At 49.0% G+C, this 21317-nt stretch overlaps 8 protein-coding genes across 8 annotated transcripts; 7 read left to right on the top strand and 1 right to left on the bottom strand.

Moving 5' to 3' along the window:
- The first annotated feature begins 1033 nt into the window (after window positions 1-1033).
- Window positions 1034-2090, top strand: EI90DRAFT_3030710 (uncharacterized protein). The gene has a single exon (XM_039058250.1). The coding sequence runs from the start codon at window positions 1377-1379 to the stop codon at window positions 1662-1664; it is 288 nt and encodes a 95-aa protein (XP_038923371.1). The 5' UTR covers window positions 1034-1376; the 3' UTR covers window positions 1665-2090.
- Window positions 2091-3149: 1059 nt separating this feature from the next.
- Window positions 3150-3458, top strand: EI90DRAFT_2883891 (uncharacterized protein; the record flags this gene model as incomplete). The annotated part of the gene is made up of 1 exon (XM_039053942.1): window positions 3150-3458. A coding segment is annotated over one exon (309 nt), but the record flags the coding sequence as incomplete, so codon positions are not given.
- A 3237-nt stretch (window positions 3459-6695) lies between these two features.
- On the top strand, window positions 6696-6995 carry EI90DRAFT_3030703 (uncharacterized protein; the record flags this gene model as incomplete). Its single annotated transcript, XM_039058249.1, has 2 exons — window positions 6696-6787; window positions 6815-6995. Coding segments are annotated over 2 exons (234 nt in total), but the record flags the coding sequence as incomplete, so codon positions are not given.
- A 1486-nt stretch (window positions 6996-8481) lies between these two features.
- EI90DRAFT_3030701 (uncharacterized protein) lies at window positions 8482-9001 on the top strand (the record flags this gene model as incomplete). The annotated part of the gene is made up of 1 exon (XM_039058248.1): window positions 8482-9001. A coding segment is annotated over exon 1 (362 nt), but the record flags the coding sequence as incomplete, so codon positions are not given.
- A 518-nt stretch (window positions 9002-9519) lies between these two features.
- Window positions 9520-10218, top strand: EI90DRAFT_805554 (uncharacterized protein). The gene is made up of 4 exons (XM_039068077.1): window positions 9520-9770; window positions 9834-9938; window positions 9988-10157; window positions 10215-10218. The coding sequence occupies exons 1-3, from the start codon at window positions 9675-9677 to the stop codon at window positions 10051-10053; spliced, it is 267 nt and encodes an 88-aa protein (XP_038923367.1). The 5' UTR covers window positions 9520-9674; the 3' UTR covers window positions 10054-10157; window positions 10215-10218.
- A 3275-nt stretch (window positions 10219-13493) lies between these two features.
- On the top strand, window positions 13494-14407 carry EI90DRAFT_804516 (uncharacterized protein). The gene has a single exon (XM_039068076.1). It carries the CDS (start codon window positions 13753-13755, stop codon window positions 14293-14295), a length of 543 nt encoding a protein of 180 aa, XP_038923366.1. The 5' UTR covers window positions 13494-13752; the 3' UTR covers window positions 14296-14407.
- Window positions 14408-15900: 1493 nt separating this feature from the next.
- On the bottom strand, window positions 15901-16756 carry EI90DRAFT_3143489 (uncharacterized protein; the record flags this gene model as incomplete). Its single annotated transcript, XM_039065027.1, has 5 exons — window positions 15901-16134; window positions 16182-16202; window positions 16262-16294; window positions 16347-16511; window positions 16571-16756. The coding sequence occupies 5 exons, from the start codon at window positions 16754-16756 to the stop codon at window positions 15901-15903; spliced, it is 639 nt and encodes a 212-aa protein (XP_038923365.1).
- A 364-nt stretch (window positions 16757-17120) lies between these two features.
- Window positions 17121-21071, top strand: EI90DRAFT_3115445 (uncharacterized protein; the record flags this gene model as incomplete). The annotated part of the gene is made up of 9 exons (XM_039062785.1): window positions 17121-17778; window positions 17835-18094; window positions 18143-18384; window positions 18433-18874; window positions 18926-19475; window positions 19535-19730; window positions 19781-20400; window positions 20459-20837; window positions 20903-21071. 9 exons carry the CDS (start codon window positions 17121-17123, stop codon window positions 21069-21071), a joined length of 3516 nt encoding a protein of 1171 aa, XP_038923364.1.
- Window positions 21072-21317: the final 246 nt, after the last annotated feature.

Below are 21317 nucleotides of genomic sequence, written 5' to 3'. Positions count from 1 at the left end.
GGGGGAGTTTTCCGCTCATCTTCCTCGGGGCCTCGAGTCTTCCCGCTTACAGTATGTAAGTGATGGACTGGTCATGCGCTGGTATGGGCGCGACGTTCCTGGTTACTAATTCCTTGGGCAAGCCCCAGCTGGGTGTTAGCGCTCGTCCCTTGGACACGAGGTACTTGGAGCTAGGCTCACCCGACACTTTCCGAACTGAGGTGCATGTTGGGGCCTCAAGCGAAGGCCATGCGTACATGCCTGTGTACGCTTGAACACACAAGCCGCCTCTGACCGCCTGCCTGCAGGCAGATCGACCCCAATCGAGTGCTTCAGTTTGCAAATACAGTAACTAGTGTTGCCTTCTTTACTCGATGTCAAATGTGCATGAGCCATGCGACCAGAATACGTGCCAACAAACTGGCTCTCGATCAGCTCAAGTCGTGTCAGTTACCCTAGGCTGGATTTTTTTTTTTTGGTCCGTTAGCGAGCGGATCACTTGGTTGCCGATGGCTGTCAGTGCCCTCGACGCGACATCATCATATCACCATAGCCCACATCATGGACCACAACGGCCGAACGTGGTGCCGTATGGTCAATATTGTGGGGAGGGGGTTGCAACGCTTTTTGCGCGATGCCGACCATCTGCCGAAACTGGGTTCGGGCCTGGCTGCCGCGTCAAAAAAACTAAAACTTGGCCCTTCTCATGCAGCCACTCGTTCGCTCGGCCGACGGCAGTAGATTGCCCTTTAGCTAAAACCAAAATTGGAAATTGGAAAGTAACCAGGCCATCCTGCATACTATCGATCGTCTCTACGTAAAGGATGTCGCATGTTATGTATTGAAGCGATAGTGGCAACTACTTATGCTGCCCCTGGCCCACCCCAACCCTACTTACTCCAACTGCCATATACAAAGCTCTTCGTGCCTGTCCGAAAAAGGGTTATCGTTCTTTCGATTAATTTTTTTGTCCGGAAGCACAGCCTTCGACCTAGTGATCAATTTGCCCCCACTTCGTGTTCGTGTTTTCGCACCGCTTTAGCTTTTAGTCGAGCCATCATCAACGCTGCGCTGTTGACGGGAAAAAAATCCCTCAAAAGATGCGCCTCTCTTCGCGCTTAGAAGGAATTGCAATTTTCGGGAAGGGAGGGAGGGGAGGGGGGGGTGTCGCATAGTACTGATCAGCCGCCGCTATCATCAAGCCACCGTTGGGACCTTGCCAGATGGCGCACCGCTTTACCTCCTCTCCCTCCCTCCCCCCCGTCCCGGCCATCTTTCGGCAGTCTTTCTCGGCAGTCTTTCCTGCCGATGCTCCCGCTTATCTGGGGAAGTTGTTGATCTTTCAATCTCGCGTATCTCAATATTGCTTGTGGTCTGTTCCGAAAGGCACGGCAGTTATGATCATTGCCTTGTGCTGGCCAATTACAGTGATAATATTAATGCCAGCAGCAGCGCCCCCTCCCCCCATGACCTCTTGGTTCGGTGATAGGTGGCCTTATTGCCGTAAGGCCCCTTTTTCTCGCGCTCCGAAGAGAACGACATTTCGGAACGCTGCGGCCGGAATTCCGGGACGGGTCCTACTCGTGACCGCAATATGGCAGGGGGTGGGACCTCGTGATCAGGGCAATTATTTCTATTGTTTCGGTTGTTGGGGTTCCTCTCCCCCCCTACCCCAACACGTTTGATTGTCCTTCCGCTGTGTTACATGGTACGTCATATTTTTTCAGCGTTTCACCTTGGATCTTCCTTCAATCAAAGGGTAGCAATTCCCTTGCAATATTATTTCAGGTGTTACGCTTACTTGAACAGGCCACTCCGTCTTACCGTTTGCTTACACAATATTGGAAGTTTTTCTCCTGTTCGTGGCTGGTACGTCATTCAGCTTTTCTTCGTTCATTTTTTTCTGTTTTCTGTTTTTGTTTTACCAGGACTTCTCTTCTGCTGTTGCCCCACATGTGGGCATCTTGTGCGGTTAACGAACTGATCCAACCAACCAAATGACCGGTCCTCCGCGGAACAGTCCGTGATATTGTTACTACATAGTAGTACTTATTCGTTCACATCATCATAACCCCTTAGTCTAAAACTATTTAAGAACTGGAACGACGGCCCGATTTGGTGTTTTTGAACACAGGTTTCGGTCTCGGTCTCTTCGTGTCCTTTTTTCTTCTGCCTTATCGACAAAATCATGTCTTGGCCACATATTGCTGGTAAGTTGTGAGAACACAGCTTCAACTGCGCCATCAGTATTACAGTATTATCCTCGACTTGTCTCTGTGGGTTAAACCTTATCCCGGTACCGGAAGAACAGGGGTTTGTGGGCTGGGCGGGGTTGCCGACACACCCGATGCCGATCAATGTCGGCTTGATTTACCTAAAAAGGAAGGCAGAAATTCGTCCTCCACCGAGGTTACTGCGGAAGTGATATTTATCGGGCTTTGGGTCCGGATGACTTGGAACAAATTGGCGCCACTAGTTGAAGCATACTATAATATATCACGGGATTGGACACACCTAGAAATGGGACAAATGCCCATAACTGCCTCATATCTCCTTCACCGATCATTCTTTGCCATTATGTGCAGAGGAATCACATGTATGTAATTGTCCAAAAAAATCCCGGAGTTTTATATGAGTGTTGTGGTGTTTGACATATAACTATCGGGCCATTGTCTCCGAAACCATCATTCTGCTATGCTCCTGCCCCTGTAGCTCACGAGTCTACCTTACACCCTTCCGTAAAATGATTGGAGTCGATTCTAAGAACTCTCAAGAAATCTTCCCCGCATTTTCGGAAAGTTCTATTGCTTGTCAACGCTGTCAGGACCAGAATTACCAACAGTGAGTGACCCTGAGAATGCGATGTTATAAACCTTGCCAGATTCCCCCAAAATTTCCGTCCATTTCTTTCTCTGACACTATGGGACCTTCCTCTGACATTGAAGAGCGAATATCATGTGCCCTAGCTGATTTGCAGAGTAAGAAGATTCAGAGTCTACGAGAGGCAGCACGCGCCTATGACATTCCAAAAAGCACTTTGCACAACCGGCAATCTCAAGGTATGCACTCAAGAAGTGCCTCTCATGCACACCTACAACTTCTTGCCCCATCTGAGGTGTGTGGAAAATAATATTTTTTGTCCCGATCATGGCTCATTAAAATTGAAATAGGAGCAAGTCGTTGTAGACTGGATGAAACACCTTGGCAGCCTGGCACAACCCCTGGACCGCCGTGCTGTACTTGCTTATGTCAAGACCATCTGTGGTCACAATCCTGGGAAGAACTGGTTCCATCGATTTGTCCACCGACATCGACACGAAATTCACTATTGCCGACCCTCATCTCTTGATACAAAGCGTGCACGTGCATTCAATCCAACTACGGTCAGCAACCACCAAGATCAGTGGGAGGCCCTCCTTTCAAAATGGGAAATACCTCCAGAGAATATTTGGAACTACGATGAAAAGGGCATCCAGCTTGGTGCTGGCCGAAAAGGAAGGCAGCGCAAATATTTTTTTGACAAGAACTCGAAAATTCAGTACAAAATACGGGATGCCAACCTTGAAAGTGTAACAATTGTTGAATGTGTCGCAGCTGATGGTTTTGCCATGAAGCCATACGTTATTTTTAAAGGGAAGAGGATAATGAAGAGCTGGTTCACAGCACGCGATGTTGAGGGTGCACATACGTGAGTTTCTCATCCAGTTAGCTCAAATCTAGGAGATTGTTAATATTTTTGTAGGTTGGCATGTTCTGAGAATGGGTGGATCGATAATGAGCATTGTAAGGTTTGGCTCAAAAATACATTCATCCCCCAAGCTCAGGCACGAAACATCTCAGGGAAGAGAATTGCCCTTATCTGTGATGGACATGGCTCGCACTGTCAGGAAACCCTTGTCATCGAGGCCGACAGGGCTGGTGTATTGGTTTTTCGGCTTCCAGCTCATACAACACACAAACTCCAGCCCCTAGATGTTGGAGTCTTTGGCATGCTTCAAAAAAGTTTTGCTAATCTTGTAGATGAGCATGTTGGACTGACACTTCAAGGTCTGACAAAGAAGTCTTTCATTCCGATATACCTTCAAGCACGATCATCCGCAATGCAGCCTGATATAATCAAGAATGCATTTCGCAAAACTGGGTTGTGGCCACCCTCACACAATGTCTTCACTGGAGCAGATTTCGCTCCGAGCTGCACTACATCTACCACACGCCATTCACACCTTCCAGATGGGTATCCAGTTGACTGTGACTCTGGTGACGATAGCGAGTTATCTTATGAGGATAGCAAGGGTACAGACAGCAGCGATGATGAACATGACAATCGTGCCGAAACCCACCTTCCAGATAACAATCATGAACCCCCCTCCCTCCGTCGCTCCACCCGATCAACAGATTTAACTAGAAATTCTTCAGCAACAATTGCACCTAAACTAGGTATGCAGACACCGAAGAGGGACCTACTTGATTATATTGCTCAGCTGCAAACTAACAATCATGAGTTGCACGAAGCTGAGAGGGCAGCATGGGCGCATGCTGTAATTGTTGGCGGACAGTTAACACGGCTGAAGGAACAAATAAACATTAAAAAGAAGAATAGTGAATCGACTCGCCAGGCTTTTAATGATGCTGCAGGGCATATGTCAGTGGAAGATGCCCTCGAGCGGCTGGACAAGGAACAGGAATTGGCTGTCAGGACCAATCTCCTGACATGCGCAAAGGAAGTGGCAAGGATCCGAAAGACTCACCTTCGTGCTCAAGAGGTTGCACAGCAGCAGGCCACACGGGCGGCTCTGGCCCAGAGGAGAGAGGTGGAGAAGGCTGTGAACGAAGCCAAACGACAAGCTGCAAAGGCAGAGCGTGAGAGAAAGAAACAGGATGAGCAGCTACGGAGGGCAATGATAAAGGCTGCAAAGGACGCAGCAAAGGCTGCTGAGAAGGCAGCTAGAATTGTCACCAGGACAAAAAATCCCGCAAGGAATCTATCGAGGAACATGAGGGGAAGCAAGCGAAAGCGTGCCAGCGATGACAAAGAGAACACACCTGAAACATCACCAAAACGACCACGGACTGAAGATGCTCCTCCAGAAGAGCTTCCAGTCAACCCCCACCTCAGCATCGACATATTTTCCCAACTCCACGGGGTCTTGCAGCAGTCCAAATGGGCTATGGAAATCCGAACCCTGTCGCGGATGAAGAGGGAGTCGAGTATATGTATGGAAATACACCCGCGATTTTCCCGGGACCTCCTCCACCAGTTGTGCATCGGAAAGGCAACAGCCAGATATCAAATGAGGAGCTAGAGGCAGCAGAGGTGCTGGCGCGGGGCTTCTGATAGCACTGTCCAACAATGTGGTGACGGAAATTCCCGGCACGTTTTTGAGCTCGCAACACAAAACTTTTCTTCAGCCACCACAACTCGAAGAATATCTCCAGTATTTTTCCAGTAGATACAAGTGATACAGAGGTCTCGCTCAAAAAAATAACGACTCGATTCTGAGGTCTGTAGCTGGAAATATAATAAAAATTTGCTTATGTGTCCCACTTCTGGGTTAGCAACAGTACGTACGTACGTACGTATGTATGTTACAGCTACTCTAAATCTTGGCGGGCGCGGCCGGTAGCAACTCGTCCGTCTAGCTTCGTTCAACTCGAACAACATCCATCAAACGAGCGGGCAGAAGGTAAAGGTACTCCAACGCATCAATTAATCACTCCTCCTGTCAAGAGTTCATCTCCATTCTTCCCTAACTCAATTTGCATCGCTCTCATATATGTCTTTGATGTTACACGCGTGGTCGGATGGAGTCAATTGTCTCGAAAAACAAAAACAACGAACGACCATCATGGCTAGCATCTTCTCCCCGCCCTAATTAAGATCTGACAATCCGATCCTTTGAGGATGGTGGTGGAACTGGCTGTGCAAGATTGTTTGGTTTCTTTTTTGGGAAGGGTGTTGGAGGGTGTATTCCCCGATTTGGCAAGTGCCTCATTTAGTCAAGTTTTCGGCACACACAATAACGGCAAAGCCTTCTTGTAGCTTGGTGGTCGCTTTCTAGCGAATCAAAGCAGAAAAAAAAACTCGAGGAAAACTTACACACACACACACACACAATGCTGTGCTAGCCAAGGGTGTGGGTTCTTAACTTTGCACGAGTTGCCACATAGGCGCGCAACGGCTCTGTCTTCTCTTCTTCTTCTTCAGGCTCCTATCAGGTTGTTTCATCAGTATCCTAGAGAAAGGAAGGGCTGCCATGCCGTCAATGGACTACTTGGGGGGAGGGGTGGTATAGAACGTGGATTCCTTGAGGCGAGGAAGAAACTGAGCTTGGATGGAAGGAAGTGAAGTGTTAAACGCGAAAGACATGTTATCATTCATCCAGATCGGCAGTTGGCGTCACTCGCAGCCGCTGGTGCCCCTGCTTCGCCGCCCCCTACCTGTGCGTAAGGGCATAATTAATATATATATAGCCCCCCTTAACCCGACAGTTTCTTGACTGAAGGCGGTAGTGGGCACTGGGCGGGGGTTTGAAGTGAACACTGCTCTCCTTTCTTTTAGGACCTAGATCAAGCCATCAGTTCAGTTCAGAGGCCTCAGTACATTCAGTTCGTGTGATGGCTCTGTCTTGAGTGTACGTATTTTCCTTCTCCTGATCGCTTAATGCGCCACTTCTACTATGCGCCACTATGCGCTCGCACTCTTGAAGAAACTCTAGTTGGCCCCTCTCTTTTTTCTTTCGTGGCATGGCCTTTGGTCACTCTTTGGGGGCTCTGTATTGACTGTGACTTCGTTTCGTTCTTTGGCGACGTAACTACATATGCGATGCATGCCAAGCGCTGGAGTTAATTTTACCGTCGATCATTTGACGCGCGCTCGCTTGAGCTTTGTTAATACCTACATAGAGAACGCTTTCGGGAGATTAAAGTGTAAACGAAATTGGAAGGAAGTTTTTTGGCCCGTTTTCTCTTCCTTGTGAGGCAAGTTTTGGTTGGTCCTTTGCCGTTATGGATAGTATCGTTTCAGGGAGGTTGTTAAACACCCCCTTTTTTTTTTGCAACATGGTTGTGAAGGTGTGTTCTTGGTTGTGTTTGAGATAATAGGGACTTTTGCTGGCTAGGTTTCACTCACCCCCTAGTTTCCCCGTGTATGTATGCATCGAGTCATACGTCTGATGACGATCAAAAGTTTCTCCAAAGGAAAGAAAAAAAACTCAGATGGCAACGAACATCAGCAATGACGAAATAATTGCTGTGCGATCTTTTGTGTTATCTGATAAAAAAAAAAAGAACTCCTATTGTTCTGATGAGTCGGTGCAATGTGTTAAGGGGGTGGGGGCGTGTTCGGTTACGCTAGATTGCAGCTTACGGTTGGCAGAGACCAACTGCAGTTCGAGTAGTACTGCCCCCCCTTTTACCTACAATGTACATGGTTGGTACATGTATGTAAGAGAAGGTGGCGCATATTAATTGAATTTCAAAGCCGCCCGGGGACATCGCGTTGTTGAGATGAATGCTTCTGAGGCTGCAATCAAGCTGAGGAGCGGCAATATGTGTGTCTAGGGCTTGGTGATCCCGTTAGATTGCGAGCGCTCGCTCCCGAGAGAAGGACCGGAAGGGGGAGGGCGGGGCGGGGCGGTGCATAATCTGGAGCGCTGGATGTATTTTGGAGACGGACGGGACGAATTAACAGCCATTGCCATTACCGCTCGCAGATTAGTGTGAGGACTATGCGGTCATCCGCTATATAAGGTCGTCACTTATGGGCGCTAGATATATGTTGACACAGTCACAGTTATACTGTCCCAACTGAATACTCAGCTGGGCGTTACCCCACAGTTCGTGGGAACTTAACTTTGATATTACTTCTTCTTTAGGACGCAAGCGAGGTCCAAGCCAACGCCTTCATAATAGTCAACATTCGGGGGGTAGGGGGAGGGGGTTGGACTCGTCCCTTTCTCAGCGGGCCCCCTCGTTCCTGTTGACTTGAGGTAAAAGAAGATAAGGAGTTTGGCAAATTTGAACAATTTGAAAAAAGGTTGTGTTTGTCCTCAAAATGACTCGGGCGCTAAGAGCTAGGAGTTCGTGGGACTCTTGTGGCCGTTCAAAATTCAAATCTGCGCGCGGCGTTCTCCGTTTCATATTTTTTTTTCTTCTTATGGGTGAACAGTTTGACAAATGAGTCCTTGTTTTTTTTTTACAGTGAGCGGTAGTTGCTACGATCTCTTGCCAAGTGGTATTAACAGTTTTGTGTGCAATTCCATTTTGAAAGCGCCGCGGGTTTTTTTTTCATCGCTGATCGGTTTCAAGCTTCAAGTACAGCTTCATCTATATATTGTTACAAAGTCAGAGAGGCTCTAACAACCTTGCTATGTCTGTGTGTGTGTGTCCCCCAAGTCCTTGTCAACGGTGGTGAATGATCGCGACAAGCGCGCTTGTATGTGCCATTCCATTCATTTGTCATGTTCGTTGATCAGCAATTTAATTCCCACAGGGTTACGACCAGTGTGTATACTGTACATCATATATGCTATGGTCAATGAATGGCCTAAGTGGAACTGCGTTCGGTATCGATATAGATATCCTTTGTGTTTGCGATACATCTCTTTGGGGATGTTAGGCGGCGATTCGCCACTGGCAGGTTCCGTACAAGTACAAGTGCTGAAGTTGCGCTTCCCACTGATTTGTAAGGTACAAGAATGGAGATCACAGGGGGACTTTGAATTCCTTCCTCTTGATCTTCCTTTTTGTGGAGGTTTTGTTGGGGACTTGACATTTGCGGCTAACCTGTGCATGATTATAGGATTGGAGAGCTCTAACGCCTTTTTTTCATGGATCTTCATCACCCTTGACATAATGATCCGACCCGCGGGGAGGAGGAGGCTGATCGATGACTAAACAACAAGCCACCCTTAATCATCGCTCGTCACCTTCCCTCTATATACGAAATGAATTGTTTGGTCGCATTTCGAAGGGCTCGTTTCGATCATGAACAAGGCTTGCCTTTACACTGCAATCGCTCCATTCCTGTTATCGCGCTCGGTCAGTTGGCCCCTCTTTGTTGAAGAGTTCTTTTCAACGAACAAACCTTCTCAAACTAATGATCCAACTCATCTGTATCTGTTATGGTCGGCCCTTTGGTGGCCGATCACCGTGCTTGCACTGGAGGAGCCACCTTCCACTCTCCTGGTAGCGCTGGTGGCCGTGTGATAATGATGGCTAGAGACTTCCAGTTTCGGATCGTCTTGGTCATACGCTGGTGACACGATGGTGTGAACGCATCGTGAACTTGTCTCCCGATTTTCGTCAATTCATCTGAATGAACCAGCTCCTGTCTTCTCTCGTACTGGCCGATCTCCATTTTTCCTTTGGTGCCTCGATGGTGCATGTATAATTGGCCTCTCAAAGAGAGTGTACAGGCCGGATGATCGTATCATTCCATGGGATTCTGCGGGACTTTCGGGTCCCGAACACGGGACGTTCCATCCAAAATGCGTTTCCAGCAGCGTGTCCTAGAGCCTACTACTCTGCTGGCAATTATGTATTGTGCAAGCCGGGCGACCTCAAAACATCTGCGTATCAACATGATTGAATGGAACGGTTTCTCGTGTCTATTTAACTTACTCTCGCCTTCTGTTCCAGAATTGTAAAAGTCGTCTGTATACACAGCCTAGCGTAGTAATCCGTGACGCTCCGAAATGATATGTTCATTGGAACCAATCAGTACATCTTGCCTGACCACCTGCTGTCACTGGCTACGCCGTTCGTTCTGTCATTGCGAGACATCTACCCCGGTACTAGCTGATCGTGTCCACTTAGCTTCGTTCCTACACAGCAATCTCATCGCGATCATCTAGTGGCGTCAGTTACATGCGCTGAAGGTCCCTCATCCGCGGATCGCGAAAACGTGGCGTCATCTGTTTCACAAACACTTCCCCATTCCGCCCTCCATGTGCATATATGTAATCAAGTTCGGAGTGGAGACATCATTGCTGCTGATACACATCTTAGAGAAACAAGATTTGTTGGTCGAAAACAAAAAAACAAAAACAAAAACAGCGCAACATATGTACGTAACGGTAATATGTCGCTTCGTTCAGCTTCAAACGTTGGGCCTCGCACGTTCACCCACTCCACTCGCGCGCACGCGCGGAAAGAAACACAATCCAGGTAGCTAAAGAGTGGGTACACAGCTTTCAAGCCAAAATCTTCGAGACATATTGGCCATATCTTAGCAGGGGATATGCGTTTGGTCGAATAGCTCCACTGATGGCATCGCCGCTTCATCTATCCAGCTTCGGTGTAGGTTGAGCTGGACTACGACGCGTTTACGTCTTGTCCTTTACTCCTATGTATCCTTCTTTTTCCTCCCCAACTCCATCATACCCTGTTTTGACTGGGATAATGATTCATTACAACCTGCCATGTAATATTCTGCACCCTTATGGGGGATCGAAGCCAGTGGCACGTTTGACATGGAGAGGCCGGCCACCCTATCCAAAAAAATTTCCCCGTGTGTATCATCTCTCAGCCTTGAACATAATTAGGCCCCCCCCACTCTTTTGTTCTGTTCACCCGTACGGTCTCCTACGACAAAAAATCACCAAGTTGTCAGAAACCTCTCAGTCGTCGGCGAGCATAGTTTTATCCGGGGAAAGTAATAAGACCCAAGCGGTTTGTTAACGTCTTCCCATCCATTATGGCGCACATCAAATGTTTCCGGTGTTCAGCAGGGAGCGTCGAGTTTTGGCACGAAACTCGCATGCTATATCCCTTTGTTGCAAGTGGGAGCATCGATTTGCTTTGTTTTTGTTTGCGGCGTTTTTCCCTGATCGACGCACATCGACGCATCTACATCCAAAGAATCGCTTTTGAAGATCGCTTCCTAGTCAATCTCCGGAAGACCCCCTTCCATCCATGGCGGTTATGAGTTCTGTGATGATCAATGCGTTACCACTGTCAACAGCACTGGCCATTGTAACGCACAATGGCCTGGAATGTTCCAGTTTGGTCATGCTGTGCTCGGTTCAACCTAAATAAATATATGTCCTCTTATGTCGTCATCCGCAGTCGAACGTGAAGAAACTCCCAGGCGAACAAAAGCCCCAATGCATCCGGAATCTTGAGCCATTCTCTTTACTCAAAGTCTAGGGGAACATGGCTCCATGGATTGTTTGGTCCCAAAACTCCCATGGACATCGAGGTCACTTGGCAAACGTGAGGAGAGACACCCGAAGGGCGAGCAAGCAAGCTATTCGGCTTCTAAACTCCTTGCCGTTTTTGCCTCCCTTCGTCATGGCCGCCGTCTCACTTAGCACCCAGGCACCCCTGGACTACGGTCTTCCATCTAAATCGTGGGGACACTCACTCTGGGAGTCAATGACGACCGCATACTATTTCCCGCAAATAAGAATTTGCAAGCACATAGTCCCTTTAGACTAGTTCCTCCCCCTTTCCTTACGAAATGGCCATATTCCCTCATTGACTGAGATCGAAAGAGGATGGTGATGATGAATTTGAAGATGCCCCTTGTGGACGTAGAGCTTGGTAGCCTTCAATAAAGCGTTCACATGGGAAAATCGGGAGTAGGTAAGACGAGATTGACGGCAGGGTGCGTTCAAAAAGATCAAAAGGCGTGCGGATATAAACCCGGGAAGTTCCAGCGTCTGGAAGGTTGACAATACCACTATGTGGGGAAAAGACGGGCTTCTATGCGGGCAAATATCAAGAAACTGTATAACCATACAAACATCACACACACAATGTGTCTTCCGCGTCGAGATGAAGGAATCTCGTCGAGGGATCGTGTATCACAGGGCGATCTCGGAGTGAAAGAAATAGGGGCGGGGACCCAAAGCAGAATGCCCCCCTTTGCGCACATTTGTTCTGGAAGGAGCCCAATCAAGTTGCTGCAACATGTGCGAAAACTCGAGAGATCAAGTCAGATAGGGCAAAGCAAGCAGGCAGTACAGTTGTGGCACGTTCATGGGACTTGCCCCCCCCCAGAGGGAGCATTTAGTACAAGGTAGGAAGCTTGTATCCTTCATGAGAACGAACGGGGTTTCCGCGGCTTGACGGTGCAATGTGACCGGTTCCCTGAAGAGCTGATTGGGAAGTCATGCATCAAGCACTAAGTAAGCGACGATTTTTTGGGGAAGGTTCTCGTGTCAACTTCTCTGATAACGTCACATGCCACAATTGATCGGAACATTCCTTCGTTCGGGTGCACGGGCATGGTCTGGTCTGGACCTGCCATCGCAGCCGCCTCATTGGTCAGGAGACCCCAGAATTAATGCGGGCTATTTGAAGTCAGAACCCTAAAAGAAATCCTTCGGTCTTGTATGTTCCCGTCGGCTATGAGACGGTCCGTGCAGGTGCACACGTTGGGGGCGCCGCGTGTTTTAATATCTGTCTGGTTTCCATGCTCCACCGGGTCCTTAATCAGCGAGGGGGCATTACGCTGGATTTCATTTAGGGGGTCATGAGGCTTACCAGCTTGCTGAAATATTCATTCGACATGATAAGGTGCCTCCTGCCTCCTTTCCAGCACCATTTGCTCGATGTTCCTTAGTAGGCTATGAGCCTGCTGTCTATCTTATCTAGTGGGATGATGGTGTAAAGTTGTTTACAGCAAATCCCTAGCGAAATGAAATCGCGCAGCTTTCCTCTGCACCGATACGGTGCTACATTGGTGTTGGTTCATCTCTGAGTTGGCCATATTCAACTCCTTCATACCTGGTCCTAGTTGATTTTTTTGTGTAACCTACGTAGCTTGCACTAGACAGACAGATCTGTCTGTAGGTTTGGGGTGGAGGGGGCCCCTCTTAGTTCCTAGTTGATTTCTAGTCTTTCGCATTCAGGCCTTCGAGTCCTTATCAGCCAGATTTCTGCATTCTGCCCTGGAAAATCCTCGACTGGAGGTTTGTTTGACAACGGACTTCGTGTCAGGGTGTATCTCCGTCAACAAGTCCACCGTATTTGTTTCTTTCCCAATATCATAGCTCCCGGGATATTGGACGTAGCTCTTTGCGCGACGTGCCTGCTGATCGTCGGGAGACCGTGAATGGAGACATGTTCGTGCTTATCCTTTCTATTGTTGCGGGGGATATGGAGTTTCCAAGTTGTCGGTGTTGTAGTTGAGAACAGGACGAAGTGCGTCTTTTTTTTTTCTGTTCCAAATATCCGAGATGGTCGTCAATGTGTTGACGACCTTCACGCGCAATTTTGTTTTGCCTCGCCGATGGCTGAACTCCAGTAATCTCTTCTGAAATCCTTTTCATCTATTAACTCGCCGGTGTGTGCCTGCCCTCGATCCAGTTCACGCCAGTAAGGATGCATTGCCCTTCTCTTGATCCGTGGAGCCCAGTGCTGGGGAAGATTCCCCTGGTGGCAACTGAGAGAGGTGACGTCGGTCAAGGAATGAACGGGCCCGGCGACAAACACCTTACCCTCTCCAAAAGTCGAGGGTATCAGGAGTGAGGTAGCCAACTGGTAGATAGTATTTTTGGGTCACACGAAGCGGTGCATTGTCCGAGCGGAGCCCGTTCTGATCATGAGATCGTACGTACGAGGGCACAGGCCATGGATACCAGAGCGCCCATTGCTTCGCTGGCCACGACCGATCCCCGGTTGTGGGCGGTGTGGGTGTTACCATAAAAGCTCGTTTCCTGATCAGGGTGTCAGTTGCTTCTTTCTGAGGCAAACGATGGTCATCGTGTGCTCTCACTCATCCACCGAAGCGTACCAACATGAAGTCAAGATAATGTTATTTTCGCTATGCGTTGGCATCGCATCAACAGATACTTGGCAATTACTTTAATAGTGTTACTTGTGGACGTTGATAAAATCAATGGCCGTTCTGGATTCCATCATCGTCGCCTGCTGGGCTTCTCGGCTGACAAGGTAAAAGACGATAGGCTGAAAGAGAAGCATATTCCGGTGGTTTGGCATCGGCCATTTCGTCCCACTTGTATATGTTCCAAATGTGCGCAACCGCCTCAGTTCCCCCTTCGAGCCTTGGGAGTTGGTACGCCCGGCGCCCCTAGCATTCACAGTGAGCAATTGCTGTCCCGGTCATTGAACAGAGACAGATGCCTTGAAGCCGGCAGCACGATTCGACATCATGTTTTGCAGTGGCATAAGCAATCTATTTCCAGATCACCTTTTTGGCTTGATCGAGAGTCACTGACATGTGTCAGGCAAGATGTAAGGGAAAAAAGAAATTGGTCGTTGCCACACTGGTCTGTGGACACACAGGGTAGTGTCCATTCGGGATTTAGGGGAGCAGAAGCCGGGATAAAGCTTAACCGCGCGCATTGACATGTTCCTCTCCAGATCCATCAGCCTCCAATATCTGGTGTCAAAACGTCTTCCTGGTGAAGCAATAGCAAGCACTTGCCTTTCTGTTTGCCGTTTCAGCAGTGAATGTACATTGCATTTGGCTGAAATCGATGCAGATATGTGTTGCTTGTCCCGTTGGGCGCGGTACCTGCTAGCCAGGCCCTGAACGATTTCACGGGTGGTCGGGAGGAGTGGGTTCGTTCATGGCACCCTTCAGCTCGGAGATGCGCATATTTTGGCCAAAAGCTTGGGCGTTGGTTCTAATTTTCGAGATTGACACCCTGGCACGAGCTGAGAGCCCTGAAATGTGTTTCGCCTCATACTTTCTCACTGAAAAGCACTCAAGAGTACGCCATTCGTTGCTCTTCTCGACCCATCCGGAGGATTCATCGTGGGTATCATATCACCCTTATCAACGAGGCGCGCATCTCCGATTGCTTGGAGGAAGGTTCTCGTTGATCTAGAATTCCTTATGTTAATGACAAGGTGTCCTCTCTTCAAAGTGCCATTCGGCGTGGCAGCTGAGAGGCGCTGGCATACTGTGAAACAAACGTCCGTGCGTATGGTACGGGATATGAAGTACTGGGGTGCGCCAAACACAGACCGGTGTTACCCAAATCCAGACCAGGTTCCAACAGAGCAGATCGTTGTTATGTAGTTGGGCGATTTATCGCCTCGAGCTAACAGAAACAAAGTCATCATTCGAAGCACCATTCTACACGAATCACATCACTCAGTGGCAGATAGCAGGCACCCCGACAGTACTCATCCGTTGAGATACCACTCAACTTCGCTACTCTCCTAGCGTTGTTGGATGTGGGTGGTCAATCAGTTTCTTATTGCCAAATTCAATGGGGTCAAGGCTCATCTTTGCTGATGATGCAACGCTAGACCGAGACCCTTAATCCCCTTCGAATTTGTTGCGGAACTCTTGCTGCAGGTGCCGTTGAGCTTAAATTTTGAGCCTCAGCATAACGGACACATCTTGTCGAAGGTTTCTGGGATTTATTGATACTCTGCGGCAGGAAGGATCATAATGCCTCCGCGGCTGCGCTGCAAGGGGCTTGCATTTCTGCAATCATACTGGTGGGGACATTTGTGGCGTTCTCGTGTGGTTCGGCATCAGCTATTTCGTCCTGGTTGTGAATGTACACAGCGAACGTGCGCGCCGCCTTAGCCGGAGTAGGCTCGCCAGGTCTTTTATCCGGTATGACCATGACCTTCGAGCCTTGGGAGCTGGCACACCCCTAGGGTCCCTAATTTCAAGGATTTAATGTTGTTGACAATCGGAATAAAATTCGTCCCGGTCACTTAGGACAGAAGCAAGTGATTTCGGCCGTTGGGAGTAGAGGGTCTGTGAGAATGGAAGCACGACATGTGTTGATTGTGAGAGTTTGGACATGCATGCGCTTGGCCTAAGGCACAGAGGAGTTGAGATCGGCGGTACGATTCGACGAATATTGCACGAAAAGCGCAAGAATGAGCAAATGATTTCCAGATCGCCTTTTTACTTTGATCGAGAATTGCTGACATGCCAGGCAAGATGTAAAGGAAAGAAAATTTCCTGCGTACACAGGGTAGCATTCATTCAAAATTTAGGGGGGCAGATGCCTGGACAAAGCTCTTGTAGAAGATAATGGCATCGACATATTCCTCTCCAGATCCATCAGGCTTCTTAAGCCTCCCAGCACCGGGAATCAAGCCTGCCCGCTGAAAACCGAGCCGGTCCCAAATAGCGAGGGAAGCAAGATTATTTTTGTATACGAGATTGAACACGGAGCCACGATACCCCAACAGGGGAGCGTAGTGAAGGAAGGACTGCGCTAGGAGACTACCATACCCTCCCCCCGGGTTGCATGCGGAACTATGAAGCCTGCGTTACAAATCTAGAGGATACGGAATGATTGGTCGTGCAACAAGATGGCCCTATGTATTCCATTCTTACATGTGAGGAGCGACCTGGATAGTTTGGTTTCACCTGTGTGAGGAATCTGTCAGTACGGGACCCGGCGAGTCTGTAACGAGAATACATAGTAAGCTCCAGCCACGCAATCTTTCCATTCCCGGCCGGATCGAGCTTGCTCCAGGTCTGTGGGTATTACTCCATTGGTTGAATTTGGAAGATATGCAATGCCGATGAAGACATCGGCTTGGAAGAAATAAGAGGTGAAGCCGGCGACGCCTATCGGACCTTCCTGCAAGTCATTCAGCCATCGTTCTCTTGATCGTCAAAACGAAGCGCGTGGTTATGAACCTGGGGGTACGTGTTACCCATCTCTAGCTCTGTTTCGAACACACCATGAAGATATTCAACTAAGGAGGCGGGGCAGTTTGTAATATTTAAGTGATGGACTGTAATGTTGCCTTTCGAGCTTTGATAGGAAGTAGGATTTAACGTCCCCTCTGACCATTTGGAGGTACCGGTCCCATATGGCGACATTGGGCCCTTTTTTGCAGCGGGCTAGTGACCTGGATTCGCCACCTTGTGGTGCCGAATTATCATAAATCCCAGATTGATTGAAGTTGCGTGATCAAGGTTCCGCTTGCATATTGAATTGGTCAGTTGATAATTTTTCGCTCATGGGGTTTTGCATCCGACAACTTCGCGCAATTTTTCTCCTGCTTCAAGGCGCATGCCACCGTTCACAGACGAAACCAGGGACGAGTTGAGTACAACGTTGTAGAGCGCAGAAAAACTTTCTCTGACATTCAGAACCACTTTTCGACGTCAGCTACCTTTCTGATCACGTTTACTCCTCGCTCCACCAAGCCCTAGGCTCTTGTTCGATTAAGAGTCCTTGAAAATGGGGGCATTCTCCTCCCCATCGTTCTTTTCATCTATCTCTCGCACTGTGGTACCGTTAAGGGTGCCTCATGTCCGTTCTTTTCATGCCACTCGCACTGCATGGTACCCCGTTCCAACTCGTGTCCGAAAAGCCGTCGCTGCACCCGCTGTGGGTGACTACGCACAGTCGGAAGAAGCCAAGAGTGAGCACGTACTCAGCTCTCCCTCGGAGCTTGCACGCAAAATTTCTGCACGCGTGTTGCCAAAGTTGCCTCGGCCCGACGTCAGGAAGGTTGTCGTGGTTGGCAGTGGCGGTCTTAGTATAGGCCAAGCCGGAGAGTTCGATTATTCTGGTTCGCAGGCCATGAAGGCACTTCGCGAGGAAGGTATCGAAGCCGTTCTCGTGAATCCTAACATCGCTACCTGGCAAACATCACATCAACTTGCGTCCGAGGTTTATTTCTTGCCCATCACCACTGATTATGTTGCATATGTGCTCGAAAAAGAGAGACCAGACGGAGTCCTCTTGACCTTTGGGGGGCAGAGTGCTCTCAACGTTGGTATTGCCCTGGACAAAATGGGTGTTTTTGATCGATTGGGCATTAGGGTTTTGGGGACTCCCATCCGCACGTTGGAAGTTAGTGAGGACCGCGACATGTTCGTGCAGGCCCTGAATCGTACGTGTTCTCTGTCGCACCTTGTGCCTACCAGTGTTTTATCGCGTAATCGTCAGAGATCGGCATTCCGGTTGCTCAGTCTACCGCAGTTTCTTCGGTCAATGCGGCGCTCAAGGCCGCGGAGGAGATTGGTTATCCCGTGATTCAGCGATCAGCTTTCACCCTTGGGGGTCTAGGCTCTGGTTTTGCCAATAACCCGGAGGAGTTGCGCGATTTGGCAGCAAAAGGCCTCAGTCTTAGCCCTCAGGTACTCATTGAGAAGAGCATGAAGGGCTGGAAAGAATTAGAGTACGAGGTGGTTCGGGATGCTGCCGATGTCAGTGACGTCATTCTGCGTTGGGCTAGTTGACTCATTCTCCGCCAGAATACCATCATTTGCTGCAATATGGAAAACTTTGACCCTCTAGGCACGCACACCGGGGATTCTATCGTTGTTGCACCATCTCAGACTCTCCCCGATGATGAATACCATATGCTTCGGACTGCGGCCATTCAGGTCATTCGCCATCTTGGAGTTGTAGGTGAATGTAATATCCAGTATGCATTGAACCCTGCATCCAAGGAGTATCGTGTAATCGAGGTCAATGCTCGTCTCAGTCGATCAAGGTACTTATCTCAACCCAGCAAAACCACTTTCGCTGACGTCATCCCCAGTGCTTTGGCTTCTAAGGCGACTGGCTATCCTCTGGCGTATACTGCAGCTAAGCTGGCCTTGGGCTGGACACTGCCTGAGCTACCGAATGCCGTTACTAAGTCCACAACTGCTTGCTTCGAACCTTCTCTTGATTATATTGTGACCAAAATCCCCAAGTGGGATTTGGCCAAGTTTTCTGGTCAGGTCAACCGCCAGGTCGGTTCTGCGATGAAGTCTGTAGGGGAAGTCATGGCCATTGGACGCACTTTCGAGGAGAGTTTGCAGAAGGCTATTCGTCAGATTGATCCCCGTTACACTGGATTTGAGCCTTACTCCAAACCCGAAGACTTGGACACCGCACTCCGAGTCCCAACTGATACTCGCCTTTTCGCCATTGCTCACGCCATGTTCGATAAGCAATACACTGTTGACAAGATTCATGACCTCACTAAGATCGACAAAGTAGGTATTTGTATGCAAGCTGAATGTCCGCCACTAATGTTGCGATCCTAGTGGTTCCTCTACAAAATCGATAACATTGTCCAGACCAGCCTTGCTGTAAAGTCAGCCGGCTCTGTCGATGAGATTGACCATGATCTCATGAGGCGCGCCAAGCAGATGGGTTTCTCCGATCAACAGATTGCCGATTTGACAGGTACCACCGAAGATGCGGCCCGTGCTCGCCGTAAGATTCTTGGTGTTGTCCCTTTCGTCAAGCGGATCGATACCCTGGCGGCGGAATACCCTGCGCACACAAACTACCTATACACTACTTATAACGCCTCCGAGCATGATGTCAAATTTGATGAACATGGTACGATGATCTTGGGTTCAGGTGTTTATCGTATCGGTAGTAGCGTCGAATTTGATTGGTGTGCCGTCACTTGCACCCGCAAGTTAAGGGATATGGGAAAGCACACGATCATGGTCAACTACAACCCCGAGACGGTTTCGACTGATTTCGATGAAGCTGATCGTTTGTACTTCGAGGAGCTTGGCTGGGAACGAGTCATGGATATTTACGAGCTTGAACAAGCCAGTGGTGCTATCGTCAGCGTGGGAGGTGTGTTGAATCCTTCCTTGAATCTCCTATTACCGTATTCATTGTTCCATACCATTCAGGCCAGTTGCCTCAGAATATTGCTCTTAGATTGAAGCAGAGCGGTATTAACGTGCTTGGAACTGACCCTGAGAAGATCGATACTGCCGAAGATCGCCACAAATTCTCTGCTGTCCTCGATAGTATCAATGTTGATCAGCCCGAGTGGACTGAAGTCACCAGCTTGGAAGATGCGAAGAAGTTTGCTGAGAAAGTTGGGTAAGTTCATGATTCACTCTCCTTGTAACTCACTCACCTATCTATTCTAGCTATCCTGTCCTTATCCGTCCTTCCTACGTGCTTTCTGGTGCCGCTATGAACGTCGTGCACGAGGAGTCAGCCTTGGAGTACAACCTCTCCGCCGCGGCTTCCGTCTCTCCCCTTCATCCAGTTGTTATCACCAAGTTCATTGATGGAGCACAGGAAATCGATGTCGACGCTGTCGCTTACAATGGACAACTCCTTGTACATGCCATTTCGGAGCACGTTGAGAACGCCGGTGTCCACTCTGGTGATGCTACTCTTGTTCTCCCGCCTTTCTCACTCGGCGAATCGGACATGGCGCGTTTGAAAGAGATTGCTGGCGAGGTGGCTCAAGCTTTTGAGATTTCTGGCCCCTTCAATATGCAGATAATCCGAAAGGACTTCGGAGATGGCTCGGAACCCATCTTGAAGGTTATCGAGTGCAACTTGCGAGCGTCTCGCTCATTCCCCTTCGTTTCAAAGGTGCTGGGACACAATTTCATTGATACTGCTGCGGCTGCCATTACAGGGGAGAACGTCCCGGAGCCTATCGATCTCATGGCGCAGAAACGTGATTATTTCGCTATCAAAGTCGCACAGTTCTCTTGGACTCGGTTACCGGGCGCGGATCCATTTCTCGGTGTCGGTGAGAGTGGTCTAGTTTCATATTGCATCATTTGCTGATTCTCTCTGATTTGCGGCAGAAATGGCTAGCACTGGCGAGGTTGCCAGTTTCGGCAGTAACATTCATGAGGCGTACTGGGCTGCATTGCAAAGTACAACAGGGTTCCGTGCTCCCCGGGCTGGATCAGGTGTTCTCTTAGGGGGTGATATCGCGACGCCCGAAGTCGCTACTGTCGCCGAAGGTCTTGTTAACCTCGGATTCAAGCTCTACTGCTCAAGCAGTGTAGTGCAAGACTACTTGAACTCATTGCCACACGTCCACTGCGAGAAGATTTTCTTCCCTACTAAGGACAAGAGAAAGCTGCGCGAAGTGTTCGAAGAGCACGACATCCAATTGGTATTCAATCTGGCAAAGGCGCGCGGCGAGAATGCTGTTGATGAGGACTATGTTGCCCGCAGGTAAGCGGATTTGTGAACCATGATTCTTTGGGATCAGGGGCTCATTCAACCTCAACCAAAACTAGAAATGCTGTGGACTTTGGCTTCCCTCTCCTAAACAACCCAAAATGTGCCCAATTGTTCGTTGAGAGCTTGGCGCTGAAAATACCTCAAGGAGGTCTTCGACGATACACAGAAGGACGAATCCCCAGTGAAGTCAAGTCCTGGCGTGAATTCGTTGGCGCTGCCATCTGATCTGTCCAGTTGTAATATGTAGAATTCCAGAATCAAATGTTTAACCCCTAAGTCTGATGCATGGAACCATGACTCCGTATAACAATATTATTCCGGATCAATGGATACAGTAGTTCAATATGTACTCCGGATGCCAATCAGCGGGCGCGTTTATGCCTATGGAATTTTACATCGCCCCCTCCCCGTCGTTTGCTTTGTAGAACCCCCGAAACCTCTACTCGAGGTCAACGAATTCCAGTGCCATGT

This window comes from Cantharellus anzutake (assembly GCF_015039405.1).
Source record: "Cantharellus anzutake strain C23 chromosome Unknown EI90scaffold_2, whole genome shotgun sequence".
Taxonomy (NCBI): Eukaryota; Fungi; Basidiomycota; class Agaricomycetes; order Cantharellales; family Hydnaceae; genus Cantharellus; species Cantharellus anzutake.
This window is presented reverse-complemented; position numbering and strand designations above follow the sequence as displayed.

Excerpts from the sequence above, each read along its gene's own strand:
- EI90DRAFT_3030710 (XM_039058250.1), top strand. The coding sequence starts at position 1,377 with ATGATCATTGCCTTGTGCTGGCCAATTACAGTGATAATATTAATGCCA.
- EI90DRAFT_805554 (XM_039068077.1), top strand. The coding sequence starts at position 9,675 with ATGATATGTTCATTGGAACCAATCAGTACATCTTGCCTGACCACCTGC. Across the intron at positions 9,771-9,833 it reads ATTGCGAGACATCTACCCCG|TGGCGTCAGTTACATGCGCT; the intron begins GTACTAGCTGAT and ends GCGATCATCTAG. Across the intron at positions 9,939-9,987 it reads CGCCCTCCATGTGCATATAT|AGAAACAAGATTTGTTGGTC; the intron begins GTAATCAAGTTC and ends TACACATCTTAG.
- EI90DRAFT_804516 (XM_039068076.1), top strand. The coding sequence starts at position 13,753 with ATGCGTTGGCATCGCATCAACAGATACTTGGCAATTACTTTAATAGTG.